Here is a 25,469-nt window from a genome sequence, read left to right as displayed (position 1 = left end):
TAAATCACTTTCCCAAGGTTCTTTCCATTCATACTCGTTTTCTATATGACCTATCTCTTCCCCCTGCTAAATTTAAAAAACCTTACTTTTATTCACAATATCTGTCAACAATCTCCTTTCTCTCATTCACACAAACTTATAAACAATTTCTTTCAAATTATGCCACCAGAAATGTGTCATCAGCAACATCAGCCCCACCCCCACCTTACAGACTGTTGCTTCTGATGGCTTTCTTTCCAAATCACATATACATTCATATCACCTTCCACAAAGCATCTCTACCATATGTTTTCCCCGATTCATAAATTCCTCATACAACCTTCTGTTTCTTTAAATATTTCTCACACACATACTTCAAAGGAAATATCTGATCCCCACATCTTCTATCACTCCTGTAATCACTAAGTCCCTCCAAGTCTGTTGTTCTGTGCTTTCAGCAAATGAAACCATGGAAGGAGAAGCAAATCAAATTGTGCACGAGGGGATGAATGTTCTGGGAATAACGAGGAATGTTTGGATACAGAGGTAAACGATCTGAGAGGGTAAAAATGGATGTCTAAAGATATCCCAGTCCTAATGACGTTATGTGGGTGCAAGGAATGGGTTACAAGTCATTTTGCTCAGTTTCCCAACAAATCCTCACACTGACAATACTTGACACCATCCAACACAAAATAACAAAAGTAGTTATCTTATTCATAGCTGGGTGACAAGCCAGTCACTCACAATGGCTTAATCTCTGTAACTCTGAAACTCTACAATAAAGTCCCCCAAGCAGTAGTTCTTTTTCCAAACCTCTTAAACCTCTTTCTACATGACCTTCCAACACCTCCTCCTGACTACACTGCCAAAGTACTTCCACAATCACATCACAATCATGAAACATTACATCACACAACTAGAACACTGGCTCACTGGAAATTGGTTTACATCCCTACAGAAATCCACCATCACCCTCTTAACCTTGGACAGACATGAATTTAACTTGCACCCTCCCATAACTCTGAATGGTTAACCAATTTCACTCAACAGAATTCCAACCAAATTAGGTGATGCATCCAACACACATGACATTTATTCCCTGCATTACAAAAATCCATACAAAGACATTAAAGAAACTAAATGCCCTAAGAACATATGCTAGCACCAATTTTGTATAATGAAAAAAATCTCTTAGCATCCTCTACAAACAGTTTAGTCACCTCATCTTACACTATGCTTCATCTGCCATATCATCCACCCTCTTAGAAGTGAGTATAACAAAATGGCAAACCACAAGGACCTAAGAACAATTGTAGGCTGCCTGTCCACAATAAATACCCAATACTTCTACAACAAAACAGAAATACATCCAGTATAATCTTACTTCAACATGCGTAGCAACGAATTCTTCACAAGAACCCTGGGCTCCTCTCATTCAAACCTCACTAACCAACCACCTACTCTGAAAGAGAAACAAAAACCTAACCTCTACTTCACTTTTCAGCAAACTACATTCACCGAGTCCCTCTCCCCTAAGAAACATGAACTGAATAAGCACAAACACAGTACTGACTTAACAGCACTAAACAACCACCCCTCCTAACAGTCTTAAATTCTATCCCCTTAGATATATACCTATCTGTAACTGCACTCTCCAGGGATGTACGAGTGACTCTTCCTTGTCTGTGTTCTAGAAATCACTCATCTCTGCAACACTAAAATTCAAGGTTCAATGTATCACATGACCCATTATGCCCAATATGTAACTTCCATTCTGAAAATGCAGAAAACTTGCTTCTTAAGTCTTGCAATCAACTCACACAAACAAACACACGAAATCACTAAATTCTTCACCTGTGGTCCTACCCAATGGACACTGCCAGTTTTCTGTTCATTATGGGAGCTTCACAGATGGGGTTCCCAAGACATGAAAGTGAATAAGTAAACCGGTAAATGAATAATGTAATAATGTAAACCTAATCACACATACACACATCATGTAAAACAACCACATGGAGGCATACCAACTCTCAAAGTTTCTCATAATTGCATCCATGTATCCATACATAACTGCAAACAAAACAAACCAATAAAAAAAAAAAAAATATGAACCAGTGACACCCCGACAATCCCTCTCACCATGCCTCAGTACCCATTTTCACCACTCGCTCTAAAACATCACACTCCAACCCTCTCAAGGATACATTGGTTCATGATGATGTTTCATTTAAGTATACTACTATGACGTCACTTCACTAGGATATTAATATTTATAGTCGAGTAACTTATAAAATGCATCCCGAAACAGGTTTGGAATACGAACATAGAGGTGATGTTCAGTGATTATACTGTAACTTTTAACAGTATTCTTGCTTTCAGAATTGTGTTCTTTAAATCTTTCTGTCTGTCCCAGGTATATCTGCACGAGACAAATATTATATGTGGCAAAACATCTTACAAAATTTTTTACGCTGAGGATAAGGATTAACCTGAATATTCTCTTTCAAGATAAAGCCCAGCAAATAAAGATGCCGCTACACATAATTTATCACAGTAAACTTTCTAGTGCGAGACACTTCCTGAGGAAATACCTTCATCTGTCACGGATAGGATCAAGTGATTCTCTGGGTCTATACAGCTTGGCTAACCCATACAGCTTGAAGGGGTTTGGGCCAGTGTAAATCAAGTGGATGGGCCCTATCTGAAGCAAATGGCCCAACAGCTTACATGGGGAGGATGGATGGATACAGATGAGAGGGAACACTGCCCATGCAATTATAAAATAATTCAGTAACTTTACTGTAATTCAAGTGACAATAACAGACACACATAATCATGACAGACAACAAAAGGTAATAATATAACTTGTAACAAAATGATGAACCCACTGAAAGTGACAGAATTGGCCTGGGGTGAGCCACAGCCTGTATTGGTCACCCCTGGCTACTGCCCTGATTAAGTAAAAGCTGGCAACACCAAGGGGTTCATAACATTAACTAATAAAATAATAACTATTGGTAACATTAACCAGAGTCTACTGTCTGCGATCAGCCATTACGAGTACTGTAAAACCTTCAAGATGACTCTTCCTTTAATAACAAGGTAATTAACAAAGAATGAGCTCAAAATAGCTGATCGCAAAATCACACTTTTAAAAACCAACCTTGCCGTCCCTTCTCCCTTCTTTGTCGCCTTGCCTTAGCACTAGCAGCTGGGGGTATCTCTTGCACTCGGGAATAGCCATAGTCTCCCACCTCTAAGCTGCCATATAAGCCAGGAACAGCATCTTTCACCTGCTGATGTACTATTCATTAGTCTGCTATTCAAATCAGTCTACCAAATAAGGAAAAAAAAAAAGCTTTAGAGAGGATCTGTCACCAAAGCAGGGAAGTCAAGATTCCCGTCAGTGATATATCTGTATGGACAGAACAGACATTATTCATCTTCTCTAGGGGACCACAAACTAAAAATTCTACAATGTAGAATTTGCAAAATCATAGGAAAAAAAATAAAAGGTGTTTAGAAATTAGGAAAATTCAACATCTATAGACTTTAATGGGTTTCAAAATAAACCAAAAACAATTCTAGAAAATAATAATGAAAGCTAAATCTACAAAATGCAGAGGATGGAGGTAATTTGTAACCTGTGTCGCAGGAGGTGGGGGGGGACGAGGAGGAGGAGGAGGAAGGGGTAGGAGGAGGAGGAATGGATGGGAGGAGGAGGTACAAGAGAAGGGATAGGAAGAAGAAGGAGAGAGGGATGAGGAGCAGGAAGTTGAAGAGGAGGAGAAGGGAGAAGAGGACATGGAATAGAAGGTAGGAGGGAGAGGGAGGGGCAGAGAAGGAGCAAGAGGAATGAAAGGAAAAGGGATGGGAGGAGAGACAGGAAGAGAAAGGAGAAAGATGAGGTAAAGACGAAGGGAAGAAAGGAGGAGGAAAGAAAGATAGATGAAGAGTAAGATAAGGAAAACAGAAGGGAGAAAAATAACGTAGAGAAAGAAAGGAGAAGAGAAAAAATGAGAAGACAAAGGAAACGCTGAGAGAGAGAGAGAGAGAGAGAGAGAGAGAGATGAGAAGCAAGGAAAGGGTACAAGCAGAAGGGAAAGTAAGTATAGGAAGAGAGGAACATGAGAAGAGGGAACATGATAAAGAGAATGAGCAAGAACAAACCCTCATTTAGGCAGTTGAGAATTAGAGAGGTGAAAAGAAATTGTTCTATTAAGAAAAACATTGGAGAAGGAAGGGAAAAGATAAAAGAACATACATGGAAGAAAGGTACAGGAAGTTAGTATGATAGAAAGAGTGCGAAAGACATCACAACTGAAAGAGGCAGATAGATTGGGAAGGCATGGAAGGATGAGAGGGCACACATGTGAAGTCAGTAAAAGAGATCTTAAGAGCAACAGGGATGTCAGGGATGAAGAGATGGAAGGGCTGGGGAGGCACGGAAAGGAGGAAGGGAAGGAAGAAGCAAGAAAAGCAAGAGAAGGATAAAGTGGTAGTGGGAAGAGGGATAATGAGCGTACTCACAGCAGCATAATCTGGGCCAAGGTCCATGTTCTCGGGGGTGGCAAGGGGTGCGTGCACGGAACCCCCTTTGGTTAGTTTAGTGTGTAGGAGGCCCGCCTCTTTGAGGTTTATTTTGCCAATTGCGTCAGTCACGTTGCTATAGGCCTTAAGGTTTAGTTTGCCAGGTTGCTGAAAGAGGGACGGAATTGTTGGGTTAGTGACGAGCAACACTCAGGCGCAAGAGAGCATAGGCAGGGAAGGGGACCAAGGGAGTTTCCACAGATGGTAAAGCTATACAGTGGACAGATATAAGGAGATACAAACAACAGGAAATATAAAAAACAAACAAGAGATTAAAGAGAAAGTGATGAAAGTACAAGACATGCAACAAGATGAAGACCCACACAGAAAAATTTAGGCGCACAAGAGGAGACAGCCCAAATAGGATACAGTATATACAATGTGAACATGTCTGAAAAAGAGATGAACAAAGCTAGTTTCACTGCAAGTAGCACACTAGGTAAGAAAAACAATAAGAAGCAATGATACATTCATGAAGTATAAATAATGAATGGGAAAAATCAAGATAAAGAATAAAAGAGAAATTTTTTTAATTCTCTAGACACTACAAAGAGAAAGAAAATATAAGTTGCAGGAGATAAAGGAAAAAATACAGTAACGAAAATAACTAAAAAAATGAATGGAGATACAGAGGAAGACATCATGAAAATGAAAGAAATGATCAATGTAGCTATGTTCATACTTTCACAAAGTAAAATATGGACAGTGGAAGACCTTTAGGGATGTAAAATTCACAGAAAAAATCTAAACACCAAAGAAGCAAGGACTTAAGAAAAGGGAGTAGGTGAATGAAGGAGATGTTAAGTGTGGTTGCATGTACACAGGTACATGTGTAGTGAGCAGGGTGTCTGGAGATGGATCTGCATGGGCCGCTGTATCTTACTACACATTATGGAAAACAAGCCGCAGATAAACTAATACAAACATAACGGAGAGCTGCAATGAGGTATGGGAAAGGTGCAATAGTGTGAGGAAGACACATAGTACAGTAAGAGAGTTGTGCAGCAATGAAGTGGAAACAAAGAATTAAATGAAAGGGGAGGGGTGATATAATGAAGAATGGAAAGAGAAGAAGGGGCAGATACAGTACAGTAGAGCAAGGATATATACAGAGGAATGAGGGAAATGCACACCGGTGGAAGTTAGGTATGGCTTGTAAGGAAAAAATAAAGCAAGGGAGACATAGTATAGTATAGCATAAAGGAAGCAAGTGAGGGTATAGGTACAACAAGGAAAATAAAAGTATACATAGGGAGGGGAAGGGATATAGTAAGATACAGTAACAGATTAAAGAGGCACAGATAGGGATGGAGGAGGTATCATGGGGGAAAAAGGAGACTAAAGGCACAGCGAGGGATGGGTGAGGTATAGGTGGGGAAGGGTGAGGTATTGGCAAAAGGAGACTATGCTTACTTATGAATGCAATATACCATCAGGGGAGCCTGGATCACCTATTCCGTGTCATTTGATGGAGAGCGCAAGTCTCTTACAACTGTTGTTTCATGTGGGAAGCTCACCACAAACTCTGGCTCAGTGGAGATATCTTGTTCAGTAAGAAAGGATGAGAATACTGCTGTAGAGTGGGAAAATGCCCACAGAACAGGGATACACAGAAGGCTGCTGTGCTTGGTTATATGATGTTACGGTGAATGAGTAGTGGACTTGGAGGGAGCCTCTGCAATTTGTATACTGAATGTACGAGTTACTTTTTTTAAACACAGGTTAATGCAATAAATGAAGGTGCAAGTCATCATAGCAAGTATAAAAAAAAAAATCTGCAGTCTCTAACTGTGGATTGCAGACAGCAGGAATATATAGCAGACATTCCACTGATATGATACTTCCAAAGGGGTGTCAAGATAATCATGTAAAGTGCATGCAGGTTACCCTTCACATGGCATATGCATAGACATGAAAAGGGAATGCAATAATATGTGAACTGATCAACTCAATTAAGTAAAGAATTAAGTAAAGAATGTTGCAGGATGGATACACAGCCAATCAAGTGTCTTACAAGAAATTTAGTGAAACTCAAGAAAATAGGAAACTAAACAAGTAATGAGAGACAAGAAGAAATGTGAGGTGAAAAATGATTTATGAATAAAGAGCCAGTGAAACAGAGCCAGTCATGTCTTCCAAAATAGAATTATGGAAATGAGAAAATTCAAAAACAAACAAAGGATGTGAGAAAAAAATATGATGCCTATCAGTAAGATGTGCAGTAGAAAAACTGAAAAAAACCTAATACTGAAGATATCAAGATGAAAATCATAATGCAAAAGGTATAGTACAAAGCTGGATGTGGAGCCTGAAGTTGGAAGAAACAAACTGACTACAGAAAAGGTCTATGAAGACAAATGCAGTAACTAATGAAAAGGCATATAACACAAGTGCAAAAGTTATACTGGAATCATGCAGTACTAATAATAATATGCAAAGGAAGTATCTACAAGACTTTTCATTCTTAAAAATGATGCAACATTCATGTTATACCATTCAACTGAAAAATCTGGGGCTTGGAATGTATGAGAGAAATCAAATGCAAGGTCAAACAGACCTGCAAGGAATTTTGTTATGATACTAGCAATGAAAAACTGGATGCGCTGGAGGAAGACAATTATGTAAATTGTGCTTTTATTCAATATCTGACATCTGTGTGCAGGGGTGGGGTGGAGGGTCAAATAGTGTGCTTTTTGGCCACATGCTGCATACCATTACTATTCTTCATTCCTCTCATTATTAAAACAGGCAGCCCAACCTAAAACCTGTGTAGTGATGATCTCCAAGGATTTCACATTTCAAAAAATGAACACCTGAAAACTTATAGAAGTGCACAAGGTCATGCACTGTACTTGTCACCTCTGCCACATCCGTGATGATTGTCTTTACTTATGCTGTGAGGTTGCCACCCTCAGGCATCTAAACCTGATGTAATTCAAACATACACGTCATTCGTTAAAATTACATCATTAGATGCAATGATTATACCTCAAAAAAGGATCACATGTACAAATAATCTATATAAAGATTACAAAACTTTTTCTTCAGTAAACAGGTGTATACAGAGGGTGATAAAGACATGATTTAAAGATGGATCATGTTTTCAAAATGAGAAATGTAACTTCTTTTACAATCCACAAAATAATTTTGTACGAAGTGAAATTAGAACTTATATGTTGTAGCACAAAGAAATGTTGCCAAAGCAAAGAAAAGATTTACTATTAAGTGTTACATAAGGAAGCTAAACAGTGGTTTCATGTACACAATGGGATCAAATAGGTTATGCCTGTCATTATTGTTCAATATTTCAAATGACACTGTCACTAGATATACCTCAAGAAATTGGGTTCATGTCAGCAGAATCGAAACATTTAATGAATGTAATCTTATGCATACTGTGCACGCAATTCAAACAGAAAGGACTTACAACCACTGGTAAAAAGTTTGCTATACTGTATACATAAACAAGAAAAATCTTAATCTAGATGCATTTACATTAAATTTAGTGTAAAATGTGGTCAAAAACTTTACACACTTATGAAAGAATAGATAATGGTAAATCTAGAAAACTTAAAAAGGGGATAAAAAACTAAACACTACGCACTGTTTATTTCTGAAACTTTCTCATTAAGATGGAAAAAGAAAGTGCAAATAAATGACTAACAGATGTAAAAGAGAAATGTAGTATTTAGCAAAGAACGATTGAGAAATGTGAACAGGTTGTTCTGAAATGATTTCGACATGTGGAGAGGATAAGTGGTGGGAGACTAACAAAGAGGATACACATGTCAGAAGTGATAGAAGTGTGGACGAGTACCAATTACGAAAAGTTATTTAGCCAAAATGGTATGGAAAGTACGTGCATTGCTTGACAGATAATACGGTTCCTCCCTGCTGCCACCTGCATTACTTCATCTATTCTGGGTTCATCTGTGAGCGATGGGTGACTGAACCACATGTCAAGTTTGCTTTTAAATATTCCTGTAAGTGTTCCAGGCATGTTTCTTATTTGTCCTGGTAGAATATATCATGGTTTTTCTAGCTTCCTGGCTGGGGTTTGATACATTTTTCTTTTATCTATTTTTGGTGTCTTCACTGGAATTCCTTTCTGATATACTTGCAGGTTCCGAATATTTTCCTGTATGTATTTGATTTGTTACTAAACATAGATCATAAATCTTTCTCTTCTTTTTCTACAAAGTTTCAGGTCTTTCAGCTTTTAGTGGTAGTTCAAATGTTCCATTCCCACAATTATGTTCAAGGTACTTCAGAATTCTCCTGAATCTCATTATCTCTGTTTCACTGGTGATATTACAGTACAAAAGTATATTCAATCTTCCTTCTTATGTATACATCAAACATTTTCATCATTGGTTTTCTGTCTCAGAGCAAAAGTTATCAAAATCATACAACTCAGTACCTCGCAAAATAAAGATAACTTCTTCATCTGTTCTCTGAATTTTAGTTTCTTATTCATGATGCCACCCGAATCTTTTACATCTGGAAGGATAGAGTGGAGGAGGCTTTGATTTATCAGGACCTCACCCTGAATGGGGGGTGATGTACACAAGGAATACAGCAAACTGGAGTAATGTGGTAGGCGGACATCGATATTAATAATTGTGGCACCTAATCTCTAAGACTTTCTTTTTCAAATGACTAAAATTTCTGTAAACTACCTGCTTTAATCATGTCTTCAGTCATTTCATTCCATTCATCCAAAACTCAATACAGAAGTATTGACAAACATCTCTTTAAAGTTTCTTGCTTATTTCATCCAATGTTCTTCGGCTGTTCAATCCTCAAATCTCCTGAAGAACTGTTTGCCGACAATGTCATCAATCTGTTTTAACGGCTTAAAGACACCGTCCACTTTTCCTTCTTCCAAGGTGGGCAAAGTTAAAGCTTCTGGCCTTTCCCTGTAACTCAGCTCTCTTTGTTGCTCTCCTCTGTTGATCATTAAACCTTCTCTTTACATCCTTTGCTGTGTCCATTCTCGTTGCCTTTATCTGCTATTTTTGCTCAAATTTCCTTAATCTTTGTCATTTTGTACTATTCCCTTGACTATACACACTTCCAAGTGTGAGGTCCTTACCTAACTCTGATGTCCCAGAAGGGTGTAAAAATCTGCACCTGTCACCTCTTCTGTATTCATAAATCTATCTAAATGCCTACATATATTTGAGTTTGTGGCCTCACACATCAGATATCAGATTCAAATTTCAGAGTTCATTCTCCTGAGAAAAGACCTCATCCACAATTTCATACAACCTGAAGTTTTTAAAATACCATAATAAAACATTCTACTGCACAGCTTAAGACATTTCTTCCTATGGCAGTGTTTGTATGCCTCTATTAAATTTTCATCAGTTTCTCATTTATCTTCATTATAACATCAGTTCTTTGACCCATTTCCTTTTCTAATAAGTATAAATTGAACTTATCCTTTAGTTTAGATTTTCTATTCCCTATTTCCTCATTAATGCTTACCTTGGAAGGGTTGGGCATTGGATTATCTTGCAACTCTTTATGCACATCAAAGCATCTTGCAAATCTTTGTAATCATTATTTTCTAGTCTTACCTCTACATCCTCTTCGTCCCTTGGTGTCAGTTTCTGGAATCATCATTGATGTTTCACCTATACATCATGCTCACAAGACTCAGAGATGAATACCCATATTGTTTTTGCATTATATTGGTTAACTGTTAAATAGTCATGCATACCTAAACTACTTTTAGAACCTATGACTGCTGGTTGTGCACCAATGTCTACTTTGAACATTGTTCTTGGCAATATTCACACTTACTGACTAAACTTGATTCAATCCTCTTTACCAGTAATTCACAAATCATGATAAATCATGGACACTAACGCCAAAACTGCAAGACTACCAGGAAACTGTACCCTGAAGCAACACGCTCACATACTAAAACATCATTAAATAGAACAATTTAAAACAGGTTCAAGAAAAGTGAGCCTACACATATTAGAAGTTCAATACAACAAAATTGTGTCCACAAGAGCCAAGATAAGACATTCCAAGGTTTTCCTAATGACCCTATGTTAACTCATTAAGAATCAAGGAACAGGAAAAAAAAGGGTCAATCTGTAATATTTACAAAATAAGGCATTTTTTTCTCCAAGATGGCCAATCTACATATCTAATGTATTTTCACAGCAGTTTGGAATTCATGCTGCTTATAACAGACTTAACTGTATATGTCTACAACTGTCTATTTGGTCATAATCTTGAGAAGTATGATTAAAGTAAGCAGATATTGTGTGAGGATCTGAACCAGAGGAATGGTCTTCTCATCTCTGAAACAATGTGGACAAGCAATAAAAGCTTACTGATTCCTAAGGGTAAATACCATAAATCCGACCTCTCTCTGAACGAACTTTTATCTGAAAGCTTTGAAGACAAAGCCTGCAAATATTCTTATTCTTTTAAGGAAATGGGCCGAAACTGATATGCCTCATTAAGCCTTGACAATCACTCTCCATATCTACAAACATTCATATGAAGGATAGCTGTAATCAGCCAAAAAGCCCAAATTTAAAAAGTGGTAAAACACTAAAACCAAAATCTCAATTACCACTCTGACAATTAGCTTCTTATTCATCATGTATCTAAAACCTGCCTTCATGTACTCGAGCATTTTCAATACTTCAAAACAAGTCTTTAAAGAATCCATTTAAATGATGGGCAGAGTGAGTGAAACAGAAGTCTTACTTTGTCCCTAACTGAACTGTTAACTCAGTCAAAGCTGGCTCACCTGTTATTGCAAGCTAACTTCCTTGGAAGATTAAAGACCTTAAGTAAAACTACCTAAAGAACATGATGCTTCATCAGTAAGCCAGTTCAACAAAGTACTACTTCAGTCTTTAAATATTTGTCAGCAGAGTGAACATCAAGTAGGCAAAGATTTGGAACCATAAAGAAGGCTTGGCACAAGGCACTATGATCAGCCACAAATACAGCTTTGAGCTATAAAAGAGCAAATACATATTCTTTGATGATTTACAGGTGACTGTGATATAATATTTTTTCCAGCTCTTTTGTTAGGCTGCTAAAGACATCTGTGGATATGATGTGCAATCATACATCAGCAAGGAATTTAAATGAAGGCATAAAGGTTTAGAGCCATAAATGTGGCTCAATGAAGAGGAATATCTCTGGCCACATATGCGGCTAGGTGCAATGAGAGGGTAAGGGGTTAAAACAATTTTGGGAGTGATAATACAGATAAAACAAGGGAATCCTCCATTCCTGTCCATCTGCACTATAAACTCCCTAATACTCTTTTTTTCCTTAACCTCTAATACTGGGAGAAATAGGATGTTAAGAAACTGTAGGTCTCAAATTGACTCCGCTCATAATTTGAGTTAGACTGAACTTTGCATTGTACTACCTCTACCCATGTTTATGAATATTCGAAGACTTCTTTCTTTCTATAAATGTTCCGAGACTTCTATCTTTCTATGAATGTTCTTGGACCTCTCTCCAATTCTTTTATTCCCCAAATCATCACTTATGGCTTTGAAACAATTTTTCAGTGGTTCTAATATTGCTATGGTAACTAGAACTCTGACATCTATTTCAAGACATGAAATTCTTAACAAGTATGTAACAGAAGGCTTACATGGTTTCTGATGTAATGAAAATTCCTAGCAATGAAACAATCATTTCTTTATTTTGTGGGTCTCTCCTTTTCACCACCGATAACAAAGGAGGATCTTTGTCTTCTTAAACATTTAATGTCTGTCGATTATGTGTGTGCTACGTTAAACATCTATATATTACAATTATCTAAAATGCTCCTACATCCTAGCACTGAGAACAGCTGAATCTTCCCAACCCATTCAACAAGAAATACGGTGATAAATTTATTCATAAGGTGCTTTCAATGGGTTGAACCAGAGCATACAAGGAGGTCATGGTAAAACAAGGAATAGTCTTTGGGCTTTGGTTGTGGATGGTGAGCTTTGGTATCGGCACATCTTACAGGGCGGCTGTTGTTGAGTAAATGTGAATAAATCTGACCACTGTTCATCTGCTCCTGCTTAGGTGGGGAAAGCAAATGGTCATGGAAAAATTAGAAAGTATTTTTCTGATATGCTTCTGGATGTTTCACCTAGAACTTACTTATATGGTCAACTTTCTAATCCAAATATTGTCTTTCTCAGTTCTTTTCCTGTTATAATGATCTCGCAATTTCAGTTAATCTTAGAGCTCATATCTCCTGTCGTGATATACTATCTTCCTCAGATCTCATAATTTCCCCTCTCCTTCCAATCTATAATTTCTTCACTGTATGGAGACTGCCTTCATCTTTAAGCAAGTAATGACATGTATACAGAGGCATTAGTTTTTAAGATAACACAGAACAAGCAATTTTGACCAAACCCTACATTGTGTAACAGACATGCAACACTTGCTGTAAACAAAATTTTTCATAAATATTCATAAAATGAACCAGGTTTCAAAACTAACTGCAATATTCTCAGTTTGTAAACTATGTCACTATATGTTCTGAGACTGCATGTTACTAAACCTCCTCAAATCTGAACTACCAATGCACATCCAACAGCAAAGAACCTCCTACCAACCACGATTTTAAGACGAACCTCATGTCTCCTGAATTAGAAATTTAAAGCATTACTTGATACAAACTCAACTCTGAGAAAATAAATCGCTTGTATATATGAATGAGAGGCTGATAACTCTATACCTAAGCCACATGTACAAAAAATAAAAACTACAGGAAAGCACACTGGTCAACATCCAGATGGTACATTTTTTTTTTTTTTTCTTTTTTTGATGGAGGTTCTAGTCATGGACATACATCCACATCAAGGCCAAGCATTAACTGAAATATAAAGAAACTAATAAAATAAGAAAAGGAAAGACAAGAAAAACTATTTATTAATTTTGGAGGATGTGAAAAACCTGTCTTTTAAATTTGCCAGGTCAAAGTTACTGGGAAAGACATTAAGAGGGCAGAGAGTTCCACAGCTTTGAAGTGAAGGGGTAGAAGCAAAGAATCCAGGCTCCAAAACTTCACTATGGGTGGCTACCCATCCCTATAACATGCCACCTTAAACTACTTTAACATCGCCAATTAAATCAGCTAAAAGCACATGCCACACAGATGTAAAAAGAAATAAAACCAACACTTCCATCTACATGTTGAACTCCTCATAAAACAACGAAACCAGCTCAGACAAAATCCACATGCTACCAACAGAAATCATAAAGCCAAACTCTAAATAGTACCTTCACTATAACTATCATTGAAAAGACATCAAACTGGAATTATCTCCTTAACATAATGAAATGATAAATACGTGCCATCCAACTCTGGTGGACATTAAAGATCATTTTTTGAAGGTTTGTTGAATGTGTTTGATGATAGAGTGGCAGATATAGGGTGTTTTGGTCGAGGTGGTGTGCAAAGTGAGAGGGTTAGGGAAAATGATTTGGTAAACAGAGAAGAGGTAGTAAAAGCTTTGCGGAAGATGAAAGCCGGCAAGGCAGCAGGTTTGGATGGTATTGCAGTGGAATTTATTAAAAAAGGGGGTGACTGGTAAGGCATGTGTACGTGTAGGAAGAGAGGAAAGTGATTGGTTCTCAGTGAATGTAGGTTTGCGGCAGGGGTGTGTGATGTCTCCATGGTTGTTTAATTTGTTTATGGATGGGGTGGTTAGGGAGGTGAATGCAAGAGTTTTGGAAAGAGGGGCAAGTATGAAGTCTGTTGGGGATGAGAGAGCTTGGGAAGTGAGTCAGTTGTTGTTCGCTGATGATACAGCGCTGGTGGCTGATTCATGTGAGAAACTGCAGAAGCTGGTGACTGAGTTTGGTAAAGTGTGTGAAAGAAGAAAGTTAAGAGTAAATGTGAATAAGAGCAAGGTTATTAGGTACAGTAGGGTTGAGGGTCAAGTCAATTGGGAGGTGAGTTTGAATGGAGAAAAACTGGAGGAAGTGAAGTGTTTTAGATATCTGGGAGTGGATCTGGCAGCAGATGGAAACATGGAAGCGGAAGTGGATCATAGGGTGGGGGAGGGGGCGAAAATTCTGGGAGCCTTGAAGAATGTGTGGAAGTCGAGAACATTATCTCGGAAAGCAAAAATGGGTATGTTTGAAGGAATAGTGGTTCCAACAATGTTGTATGGTTGCGAGGCGTGGGCTATGGATAGAGTTGTGCGCAGGAGGATGGATGTACTGGAAATGAGATGTTTGAGGACAATGTGTGGTGTGAGGTGGTTTGATCGAGTAAGTAACGTAAGGGTAAGAGAGATGTGTGGAAATAAAAAGAGCGTGGTTGAGAGAGCAGAAGAGGGTGTTTTGAAATGGTTCGGGCACATGGAGAGAATGAGTGAGGAAAGATTGACCAAGAGGATATATGTGTCGGAGGTGGAGGGAACGAGGAGAAGAGGGAGACCAAATTGGAGGTGGAAAGATGGAGTGAAAAAGATTTTGTGTGATTGGGGCCTGAACATGCAGGAGGGTGAAAGGAGGGCAAGGAATAGAGTGAATTGGAGCGATGTGGTATACCGGGGTTGACGTGCTGTCAGTGGATTGAATCAAGGCATGTGAAGCATCTGGGGTAAACCATGGAAAGCTGTGTAGGTATGTATATTTGCGTGTGTGGACGTATGTATATACATGTGTATGGGGGTGGGTTGGGCCATTTCTTTCGTCCATTTCCTTGCGCTACCTCGCAAACGCGGGAGACAGCGGCAAAAAAAAAAAAAAAAAAAAAAAAAAAAACACAGTCCATACACATGAAGCACCTGACCCAATCCAATGACATCTCTTCTTCCAAAGAACACACCACTGTACCAAAGAATCATTATTAAAAAATAAGCTACAAATCAATATACACCCATAAACAGGAAAGCCACGAAAAACCTACAAAAAATCTATCCACCCTTCCCTTCCACTAACTAATGCAATGCAATCAAAACCGTAAAGAATTCTTCAGTAACAGACTGTAACATTTCAAACTCGCACAAAACACTTTGGTCCAACTGCAGTCTAAGCACTTACAGACATCATCAACCACTTTAGCTACACACAAAACTCTGCACATTTGGAAACATGCCAACATAATGCATAGCGCCAAACCATACAAGCTAAGCAACTTCCCCTCCTCATAACACTCTATATCACTTACCTCTACACCATCCACACTCTTTGAAAAAATGATTCATAATAGCATCAAACAAACATCTCATCCTCGATTATAAAACATGGAATTAAACCCAATCAATCAACTACCGCACTTCACTCATGATCCTCACACAACACATCCTGGAAGGCTTCAACCAACCACAAGAAACAAAAGCATTTCACACTATTCCTCAAGATACTCCATACACTAAAGAGGTGCAACACCCTCCATACTGATAAAAAGTAGATGGCAAACATCATGGATGGCCATAGAGCCACTTATAAATGCTAACTGGACAGCCCGAAAGCATTTGACTTCATACCACATGGGAAGCTGATTAAGATGCAGGATCATCAGGCTGGAATAAGGGGGAAACCTATTAAAGGATAGAAAATTACCAAAGAGGAAGGGACAATGGTCACATGTCAGTGAAGCCTCCTTAAAACAGGTTGAGGTCACCAGCAGGATGACACGGGTTTACTTGGTATCATTATTATTCTTAATCTATAAAAATGATTTACTATAAGGTATGAGTTACTGCCTGATTACATCTACAAATGATTCAAAGGTCATGTGGGAAATGAAAAGAGTTAAGGATAGCAGTATCTTACAAGGGGACCTTGACAGACTCCAAAGGTGATATAATACATAGATGATGACATTCAACCCAAGCAAATATAATATAATGAGGATAGGTCACAGTGAAAAGCTTCAATATGATTATCATCTAGCACGAAACAAGTTGCAGAAACCTGTGAATGAGGAAGCCCTGGTAGCAGACACTGCATCTGAACTGCTGCCAGAGTCCCACCTTTGGAAAATAGTTAATGAAACCATATGTCTGCCAGCAAATATCAGAATAACACCCAGGTTCATACATCAAGTCCAAACAAAAATATGCTTGTCATACTTGGCCACTGCACCTAAAGAACCACAAAGAGCTAAAACAGATGGAACAGAAGAGAGCAACAAAAATGGTATCAGAATTATGAAAGCTGTTACAAGGAAACACTAGAGGTTTTAAATTTGCAACTTGGAAGAGAGAAGAGTGAGGGATGACCAGACAAACTTTTAAGTTTTTTAAAATATATCTGTGGCACAGACAGTGAACATTTCTCTGAAATATACAGGTATAGAAAAACCAGTGGGAATACCATGTAATTAAGCACAAAACTTGTTAGAAAAAAAAGATGAGGTGAAGTACTTTTCAAGGCCAAAATTGGTGGGTGTAATAAAAAAAAGACTGAAGACATGGTTAATGTAAACAGCATACACAAATCTAAGGCGAATGACTGAAAACTTTCAAGAGATGGGGCCCTAAAAGTGTCAAACTCCCTCCCCATAAACTACAGTACATAATTACACGTGATCTTCAGCCGCTATCACAAACAGATATAAAAGCAACAAACAAAATGCCCTCAGAACACTCACAAATACCAGCTTTGGATAACATAAAGAATCCCTTAAATATTTTCTACAAACAATTCGTCCTCTCTACTATAAAATCCGTCTCACCTGCATAGCCATCCACCCTCTCAAGAGGATATATAATATAACGGCAAACCACATAAAACAAAGTACTTAGAACAATCACTCGCTTCCTACCAACTACAAACACTCAACACCCGTTAAAAAAATCCCACCTCAATATGCTCGGAATTCATTTCTTAGCACCAGAACTGTCCCATCCAAACCACTCCATAACAAACCACCAACCTCAAGCAGAAATAAAAAGCTTACCTGTGTTTCATTCTTCAATAACCTATACTCAAAGATGCCTCACCCTCAGCAAGCTCACCAATAAAATATATACACAATGAAATGACCTGACAAGCACTAAACAACTGCCCTCCTAGCACAGTCTTAAACATCATCATGCAACACATATACCCATCTGAAACCACACTCCCCATAGATGTACAAGTTACATCTCATTTACACTTTGGACACTATTCACCTTTACAACTTTACCAACACTAATTCAAAACACCACAAGATGCAACATCCATATAGAAGACCTAGAACACTTACTCCTTTGTTGTCCTGCACTCATATCATCACACTCCATGACCTATGGTCCTGCCGAATGAATGTGGCTAACATTCCGAATGCTAAAAGAATTCCTTGGAAAGGCCTTCTTGGGAGGGAAGGTAAAGGCTTGATACACTATAATAACAAACACTCTGGCAAGTCTCAAATGAGCAATGAATCATAATGATTAAACCAATTTCAAAAAAATCCAGTACAAAAAATTGCAACAAGGATATATGTGGCATGTCTAGTGTGGCCTTCCAAATCTTAGATAATACAATTTATACAAAAATCAAGTAATAACAATCAATTACCATTACCTTAACTAATACATTCATCTTTTTTTATCATACTGATTGCTGTTTCCCATGTCAGCAAGGTAGCACAAGGAAACAGACGAAGAATAGCCCATCCACTCATATACACATATATATATATATATATATACATAAACATTTTCATAATGTGAAAATATTGTGCGTCTATGCATGACCTAAATGGAGTAATGTTTACCCCAATAATTTCTTGATTATCATGACTGCATAAATCATCATCAGGCAGCTCTGGTAGCTTATTCTTGAGTGTGTCATCCTTATCTCTGCCCTTTCTATATATAAATCTGGTGCTCTTATTTTCATTTTTCTACCATCTCTTTTACAATAATATTTTCCTCTCCTCTGGTAACACCAACAGACTTTTAAAACATCTAATTTCAGACAGGTTATTAAGGAAGGCATGCCAGATGAAATCATGCAATGAAAACTAAACACTTTGGAGTCTAGTCTTTCTTGCGGTGCGAGCAAAACCGCTACCCCAAAGAAATGAAGAAAAGTCTGTTAGTGTAGACCAGGATGCTGTTAGTAGTCATGCACATCTCACAATACTGGGGGAAGCCTCAATCCCCTACCCACAAGGCTCTGGCTAAATAATACCTTTAAAATCCTCCACACTTTCACCTAAAATACTGTTCATCCATGAAATCCTGTTTGTCACATCTAACTTTTACACAAGCCTTTATAACTATACCTTGAAACAAGCATAAACTTCCAAAGAGAAGTCCTAGTTATCATATGTCAAAATAGTAACTGGATAATAAAGATATATGCACAGAACCAATTGGATGATCCAAGCTTTCATGGTAAATAAAATGCCATTTGTGTATACAAGCTACATTCTGACTGGGATAATGTTTAAGCCAGCAGGTGTGTGACCCAATTATAATGCAGCTAAGCATAAACAAAAGGAGGTAACTGAGCCAGAAAAGCTTGGGTGGTGAGCCAGGTGAGGGAAGGGGTTAGCGGCTGCCCTTGAGACACACCTTGGTTGTGACCTGATACACCGCATCACTCAGCGTCTGGAACGTCTGCAAGTCAGGAATGGCCATACGTCAAATTTACAGCCCTGATCTGTTTTATTACGAAACTGAAACTTTAAGGCACATAACTACTGATATGACAATGAAATGGGCTTTCACACCTCAATTTAAACCCTAAAATTCAACAGATAGGCATAAAATGACAGTAGGCTGCACACTTATCAGTAACTCAGTCCAATCCAAATGACCTAATACTTACACACATTGTTCAACTAAACAGACTGGTCACTTCATCAAAGAGAAGAGACTAACACAACCTAATATTACTATGGAGGTTTGCCATTTTCAGGAATTCTCAGTCATAGGCAACAGGCAACAATTTCACCACTTAACACCATACATCCATGCTAATCTATACTAGAAAGGGATATGTACCTTTAGATACTTGGTAAAAAAAAAGATGTAGCAACACAAACAAAACTTGAACATAGGTCTTCCTGATTACATTCTTTAAAAAACAGGCCAGGCCTTGTAAACTACAGACTACGTGCATACTAGTGCCCACAAAAATACATAATTCACTAAGTAAAAACTGCAAAGGCAACTTGTGTCAGATTCATAAGTCAGTGCAGAAACAGCATTAATGTCTCACTACATTCACTGACAAACTTGAATTAATTCATTTTATCAATTTCTCTCCAACTATTCCATTTTGCTTTCCTCATTTACTAACAACTTGATCTGCATTAACTCATTTTAATAAATGCAATTAAGAAATGAATTTAGAGAAATAAGTAGCGAGATACTAAAAAATTTCCAAAAATAAACTAGAAAATAAAAAGGCTACGTTCAAAAATTCACAAGGTGACTCATTCTGAGTACTGACAGAGAAAACTACGGATGCTACAGCTCTCAAACCCTATCTATGGTATAAATGACTGCTTGTCAAAAGTAGCAATATAACTTTTAATGAATCAGTGGCCCCACAACTGCTGACTACATTTTGGTAGTTTACAAATGACACAATGTAAGTAAAACAGATGACATAGCAGCTGAACATCTTGTTTCCCTCAAGCCCTGCAATTAGTTTGAATACATTCAGGTTGCATGACACAGAGTTGGTCAGCAATAAATGTATCTTTAGTTCACTCTGCCTAAATTCAGAAAAGAGTCAGTGGACATTCGGAGCAAATCTTCTAATCCTAACTTTGAGTTGCGGTTAATACAAACTCAGAAAAGGGATTAGTCTTTGCTTTAAAGAAGGGTTAATTAGTTGCCTGCCACAAAAGAAATCAAGGTGTCTGGGAATTAGGACAATAATCAAATATGATAAGATCTATATTCTAAAGCTACTTAATCAAAAACAAAAAGAATATGCATAAAAAAAATTGTTAATACATAAGATGCTATCACCTTATGAACATGAGAATAAGTACTAAAGAAAATGGATGGGTTTCTGATACCCAAATTTTGAATCATCAATACCAAAAACTGACCTGGGCTGATTGCATATGATTCAGGTGGGTTATCAAACCAGTACAGCAGCATTATGCAATTAACTTTAAGAAACTGAGAGGGACCAACTTCTGGCCTCACTAACCAATACCAGGTATACAAGATCTTTCTTAACCATGGATAATCCAAGCTCTTAAAAAGTTTTGAATTCCATAGAAAACATAAAATATTTGCAGAGCAGTATCATGATATCTACAACAAAGAAACAAATATGAACATCTTGGCTGACAGTATAACTGGGGGAAATATTATATCTGAATACCTTTATATTACCAGTAGAGTTATAAAGTTGGAGAATAATTGTCAGATCACAAAAGTTAAAGGCCACTAATGATTACACATTCTTTATATCTACCTACTATTCATATCTATCATGCCAGTTCCATCCAGAAACTCCCATCAAAGGGGTGGCCACAGAAAGTCTCTCCACTTATACCTATCCTTACATGCCTCCTCCACAAACACCATTACACACAATCACCCTACAGTTCTCTTCCATTTCACTCTATTTCCCCATGTCTCTGCTGGTCTTCCTCACACCTTAAATGTCTGGCAATATATAATAATATATAATACATTGCACTGATGAACTAATGACATGAATTACAAGAGTCAAGTTTCATACTTAATAATATCATATCTGAAAGTTAAAATGTCAAGCAATACTGAGCAGGAAATCTATGCAGACACTGGTGACACTATTGTCAAGCAATTGCCCCACTATATTTGCCCCACGCTAAATCTTCTGTGCTTGTGGCCTCTAAGTTAGATCTTTCCAGCACAGTATCCACATAATGTTATGATCAAAAGCTCATAACTCAAAGACCACACTTGTCCCAGTTCATCTGGCTACTCCAAGATTGGAAACTCAACAGCAGTGACACACTAATGTCACTACACAATGTAGAGTGCCTGGTCAACTCCTCCCTTCTCAAACATTAACGTGGGAAAAAAGCCAGATAACAGCACATAACATTAACCAATAAGAAACTAACTTTGAAGAGATGTAACCCATTTTACCATTCAGAGTAATGACATATATAACTACATTTTACCCTCATCTAAACAAGCTGTATACCTATCCCTACTGTAAAAATATAACGAATCCTACAGTTACAATTTTGTTGTGACAGAGACAACAACCCTGAAAATCTTTAGACACATTCAAATATACTGATGGCATTTGGATGAAAGTACTCCAATGATATTTTACTGTAACCCTCCTGACAGACCATTTCACTAATCCCATAAGGAATCAAAACTGCAAACAGGTGTCTCCTGGAATATGTGTCAAGAGTCTGAGAATCTGCTGTGGAGAAATCTCTAGATTCTAGTACTCCCACAATAAAAACACTTCTTGACAACGTTTCTAATGTTTCTTTCTTTTTCTGTTTTAAAAATCAATGACTTTAAACAACCTCTCCACATGACTCTGCCCCTTTGTTTCACAAGTTATCTTTATTGCTCTGCTCTGAACTTCAAGTGGATAAACCAAAAAATGACACATACTTAAAATCCAAGTGTATTATAATCTAGGCATATTATCCTGAAAATTTCTCTTTTCATACGCTTGCGTGCAATTCTTTTATCACCCCCACAATCACCTTGATAATTTTCCTTATATGGTGTCACGAAACATCACAAAAGGAGAATTGTCAAGCACACCAATAATTTGTTTCCAAAACACCCCAAAAGCAGAATTATCAAGAAGGGTAATAAACTGTTATATAATAAAAGAACTGCACGTAAGTATGAGGTAAAGAAAACAAAGCCTTCCATTGGGGTCACTATTTTCTTTCTTTTTCATGTTGGATGACCAAACTTGAGAAGCATACTCAAGTTTTAAACTTTTTTCAATCCATGTTCATCATTTCCTTCATTAGCAAGGAAGCACCAGGAACAAAGAAATGGCCTCATTTGCTCACATTCACTCTAGCTGTCATGTATAGTGCAGCAAAACCAGAACGCTCATCCACAACCAGGCCCCTGAGACCTTGCTGTGGTCTTAACCAAACCCTTCATATGCTTGATATAAGCTGTATAAATGCATCCTTAACATATCCATGGACTTAAAATGCAATTCTTTCACTAACCAACCACATACTTGCAACCTAAATAATTCTTGATATAAAGTTCTGGCAATAGGTTAGGAACTTTGCCTACCTCAAGGTCCCTCTCATATGTAGATTCATGCAGTTTGTTTTCAGCAATTCTGTTATTTCATCAAAGCCTCCTCTGTGCATTTGCTTTCTATAATTTTGCATCTGGTTGGGAATTCTTCATCAACCATGTATGTTACCAATTCTAAAGCTTGTCAGAGTCTCTTTGCAGGTTGACACAATGACGGTCATTCTTTACTTCTCTCATCGTCTGGACATCATAAGCAAACATATTCAAGTATGTTACCAATCTTCTTGTCATTTTCACACACCAAGAATAATTAAAGTCCAAAGACAAAACCCTGACATATGTCACTGGCAAATCAAACATAATCAGTTTTCAAAATGGAATCTCTGACGTGTCCTCTATTTTGCTCAGGTATAGTTCAATCCACCAAACAAAAACTCTCTCTCTCTTGTGCCTGCCTGTTACTCTTGTCTTTTTACCAATCTTTTGTGTCTAAGACCATAAAATCCAATCACCCATCTATTCTATCTACACCAATGATAACTCTGTGGTAGAAAAGGGAGGATGTTAAATAAGTAATCTTTATACAACTACAAAACTGGTGGTTAATATAAATTCTAGTTGTGATGATACTAAAAAAGCTGGAATGGAACTGTTTTTGTAGAGGTCAGCATGGATCAGCTGTGGTGAAACATTACATCTTGGGGTTGAGAGTTCTCAACAGGCAAAACAAGAAAAATACTTCTTCATATATTTTCCTAATGTTTCTCTCTATGAACTCTCACTGATCTTTCTTTGTTCATTTCATAATTGCTCAGCTTCACTCAAATATGTTACATTATGTGTACAGGGATGGATCTTTCCTTTTTATGCCTATGTAACTCTCCCACATCAGCATAGTAGCATCAGGAACAAATGAACAACAGCCTCATTTGTATACACCCATATCCTGTACATTAAGGTGGTGCTTTATTTTTTAATGCAATATCCAAAATCACATTTAAAAATTAAGCTAACACAGGTTGCAGCACATTAACACACTCCCAACTGGAAAATCCGGTTCTGAAGCAATGATAAAAATGTTACCGACAAAGTTTGAGTACTAATAAAGTATATATACAAATTAAATTGCTCATAAGTGAATAAAAGAAAATGATATATAATCCACTGTCCACTGTTATCTATGACAGCAGTGTGGCAGACAATACTACACAAAGCTAAGATACTTTTACAGTTTATCTTACATTCTGTGAAGACAAAAATGTCCACAAATTCAAAATGTACAGAAAAGTAAAAGAAAAAGTGTGGAGGTTAAGGTACATGCCCTGCTTAAGCCAGATCATCCTACACCATGCTAATGCAACCTTTCTTTCATCAACACTCAAACAAATTACAATCCCACCACTATACTGTATAAGATATATAAAATCAATGTTAAAACATAAATAGTGGTAGCAATATTCAGTGTTATCTCTGACAGCAGTAGGGCAGTAGCCCCTCCTTTGGTATTGCTCATCTCTCATTCTATATGCTCAGCTCAGACCTTGTCATGCCACACCATGCTATCATATCTTCTCTTCCGCCAACACTCAGAGGAACGATGCACATGCTCTGCAACTCACAGTTTAACTTTACCTTGTACACTCTTTACATTTTTTTTCAAAACTTTTTCATCATGATGAAGCAACCTGCACCTGCCTCTTCTGACTATGAATCTGCTGAGAAGATGCGAAAGAACTTTACTTTTGGGGAAAAGATCACAATCCTTGACAACCTGGACCATAGTGTTGGCGGTTGGAACCTTACATGACAGCATAAGGAATGTACCATATACATTAGCCTTTTGTGTATCTCATAAATAATTCTGAACAATGAATTTTACAGTTTAATACATAAGTGTTAGTGATCATTCTTGCATGTACTTTTTTTTTGTCTCTGGTCTCTAGCTTCCCCATTCAATATGTAAACATACGTAGCATGAAACATGGAACACCTTCACACACCTCTTAGCGGACCCTATCTCACATTAATGCATGAAAAAACTATGTAATATAAGGAAATCAGATCGTACTATCATCCACAGCCAAGCCCTACTATTATGTGGTTTACAGTGACCACTTCATATGCCCAAGCCTACTGACAGCATAACATTTACACTGTATACCTCTCACACTCTTGAAAGCACCAGACCTACTTCATTCCATCCTTACATTTCCTTTACTGTTTCTGCCCCCACCAGCAATATCCACAGCAAAACCTCTCCACCCAAGTAAGCAAAAATCAATGTTGTGACTACTCTTAAAAAGAATTAATACATAAATAAATAAGCAAGACATATACTCAAGAGGAACAAGGTTCAAAAATCTACTAGGAACAAAATCATTTGAAAAAGTGAGCATAATTACTAGGAACAAAATCATTTGAAAAAGTCAGCATACTTAATGAGTTAAACTGAAAAGAGGGTGTCCAAAAATGCTTCTGTTATGAAAGACTATATAATATATAAATGCATCCGGACTATTATATAACTAAATCATAGTGATCAGCATGTATGATCATGGAAGAAAATAATGGAAAACAACTGCTAAGATTAGTACATAAAAAGAATACCAAGAGTGAAGATTTGAATTCTCGCAACTGCCACAACATAACAAAAAGCCACCATTTGTAAGTACTCAAAAGCTGATCATAAGTTAACAAACAACATGAAATGCACAACATACAGTATAAGCA

General features: G+C 37.5%; 1 protein-coding gene across 1 annotated transcript in view; it reads right to left on the bottom strand.

Annotated features, from left to right (window-relative positions):
• The window catches only part of RhoGAPp190 (Rho GTPase-activating protein 190), a 228,577-nt gene that overhangs the window by 62,389 nt on the left and 140,719 nt on the right, over nt 1–25,469 (bottom strand). The window contains exons 25-26 of the mRNA XM_071696915.1: nt 4,513–4,680; nt 3,146–3,278 (exon numbers count right to left, since the gene is read on the bottom strand). Coding sequence (XP_071553016.1) covers nt 3,146–3,278; nt 4,513–4,680 — 301 coding nt within the window. The remainder of the gene's footprint in view (nt 1–3,145; nt 3,279–4,512; nt 4,681–25,469) is intronic.

The sequence above is a fragment of the Panulirus ornatus genome, chromosome 61 (assembly GCF_036320965.1).
Source record: "Panulirus ornatus isolate Po-2019 chromosome 61, ASM3632096v1, whole genome shotgun sequence".
Lineage (NCBI taxonomy): Eukaryota > Metazoa > Arthropoda > Malacostraca > Decapoda > Palinuridae > Panulirus > Panulirus ornatus.
The sequence above is the reverse complement of the archived record's forward strand: the minus strand, read 5'-3'. Positions and strand labels throughout refer to the sequence as shown.